This window comes from Habropoda laboriosa, unplaced genomic scaffold, assembly GCF_001263275.1.
Source record: "Habropoda laboriosa isolate 0110345459 unplaced genomic scaffold, ASM126327v1 scaffold175, whole genome shotgun sequence".
Classification (NCBI taxonomy): Eukaryota; Metazoa; Arthropoda; class Insecta; order Hymenoptera; family Apidae; genus Habropoda; species Habropoda laboriosa.
Genome location: NW_017100347.1, coordinates 536960 through 539270, shown reverse-complemented (window position 1 = coordinate 539270; position 2311 = coordinate 536960). Strand labels below are relative to the sequence as shown.

The window sequence follows — 2311 nt, the reverse complement described above, 5'->3', positions numbered from 1 at the left end:
AATTAAATTTAAAATTATTAAAATCATTTAAAATATTAGCGTACCTTTTGTTCCACGATATAGTAAGTCGACGTTTGCTTCTTCTTTGTTGAAATCTTAAGGAACGGTGATGATTTTCCTTCTCGTTTGCATACATCACCGGGATGTGGCCCAGGTTACTAGACGTGGCGTATAGAAGCACCGTGGTTGGTGTGAATTTTTGCAAATTGGCATCAGAAGGATCCACAGATTTAATTTCGAACCAATAGAGACCAGCGCGCGTCTTCGATATCGTAAAATTCTGATCCTCCGCGCCCTCGTAGGTGAAAAGGGGTGACCCCGGCTTCAAACTCTTCACTGGCCATCGTGTTTGCACTGCTACATCGTTTGTAATACTTTATTCTATCACAGTTATTATCCTAACGTACGATTTTTTATTGAAATTACAACCATCACTTATGCCTTCTTTTTATAGACAATTTGCATGATTAATATAAGGTTAGTAAAATACGAAATGTAACAAAGGATGTTAGATGTTCCGGTGAAAAATTATTTGCCGCAGAAATTGAACGATTAATTAATTATATTAAATGCTATTAAAAATACTGTTAACAATTTACCGAAAGATGCTTTGAATAAATATTATTCAAGATTGTTTTACAATTAAAACGAAAATTTGCTTTCAAGCAAAAAAGAGAACACAGTAAAGAAAAATTTTGCGTGATTTAAGTTGTAAAATCTACTCCTCCGAATGTCTGTTTTGTGAAAGAAATTAATTAAGGTAATTGTTATTCTACTGAAAATATGATTGTTCACATTTAGAAAATTATTGAAATTATTTCCTCGAAGAATTTCTCACTGATATGCTTAAGTATTAGATAAGCTTAAGTTGAACGATTATATCGTACGAAAAGATTTGTTTTTATTTGTCAAACATACACATGAAAAATATTTTATACTTTTATACGTAGTATAAAAAAAAAAAAAAATAAATAATTGTCTTTAAAAAGAAAATATAGTAATTGATATAAAATGAAGTTGTGGAATGTTAGACTTTGTTAAATTACAGAAAATCTTTCTTTACTGGATAGCCAGCTCGTTTGATGTACCTGATTAATCAATCGCAAGCTTTAAGCAAATAAGATTCATTTGATATTGCCACTAAATAACTTTAACATATTTTACTCGTATAGGAAACGATGATTCCAACAGTTTTCCATACATTTTGTTCCTTCTGTTTTTTTGCTGTTTTCCGGTGGTTCGACGTAACTGACAGTCCATGATATCGGGCCGCTGCAAGGGCTAACAAGTAACGTGAGAGGTGGTCCCTCGCGTGGACTCAGGTAATAGAACCTGCAATGATTTTATCTGCATCCAGTATGATATTAATGTTCGATACGTATTAAAGGGGTATTTTCGTTTAAATTCATCTCTGATTATTGCATACTGAACGATCGTTAATAAGATGGATAACATATTTGTTAATTATATTATCGGCATTAACGATCGATATTTTACCAATATTTCTTCTTTTCAACAGTGAACAAAAATTCAGGAAATTTTCTGACATTAACCCCCTTCGTGGGCAACCGAGTACACACCCATTTATATATATTTTCTTTAAACAATTTTTTATGGTTTTGTAAAAGTATCGCAAAACCGCCCCAAATCCCTACTTCTTGGACTATGTTCGTAAAATAGAAATGTATGCAATAAATTTTAAATATCGAGACATGAAACAAACGTGAACATTTGGTTCCCCACACGAGGCTAGGTTAGACTTTCAAAAATTCGCGCGAAAAAGCGCGTCCACCGAGGTCAAGCTAGAAACAAAATACTGCGCGAAAGCATCGTAACGATGGCTTGAGTTACAATAGAAAACAATTACTCAACTCCTCCGTATTTTTACACCGTTCGAAGTTTTAAAGAAATTCGAAAAAATTCTGCGATACCCATCAAAATCTCTACTAAATTATACAATTATTCGTCAAGTCGAATGTTTCAAACTTCTTTCCGTAAAAACAAAAATTCTTCTCGAAGAGACACAAGAGTGAAATTTCGCTTGGGTCATCGATGACCCAATGGCAGCCAACGTAGGGTTAATACTCGTACACTCTAAAATTCAATTTACGCACACGCGTCGCGTACATAGGTAGTTCGCATAATTAGATATCTAGAGTACATATGCAGCGTGCCGTTTATATTTAGTCATAATATTTGATCGTACAGAAGTTCCCCTTTAAATATCGTACTGGATAAGTTTACGCCTCGGCATAGCCGTCACTGTTCCTCTGTCTCTTTCGTTTCGAACATCGTTCGCCTGCCTTCTCCC

At 34.2% G+C, this 2311-nt stretch overlaps 1 protein-coding gene across 1 annotated transcript in view; it reads right to left on the bottom strand.

Annotated features, from left to right (window-relative positions):
* Positions 1-2311, bottom strand: part of LOC108574633 (protein NDNF) — a 19492-nt gene that overhangs the window by 11987 nt on the left and 5194 nt on the right. The window contains exons 2-3 of the mRNA XM_017937253.1: positions 1202-1332; positions 45-354 (exon numbers count right to left, since the gene is read on the bottom strand). Coding sequence (XP_017792742.1) covers positions 45-354; positions 1202-1332 — 441 coding nt within the window. The remainder of the gene's footprint in view (positions 1-44; positions 355-1201; positions 1333-2311) is intronic.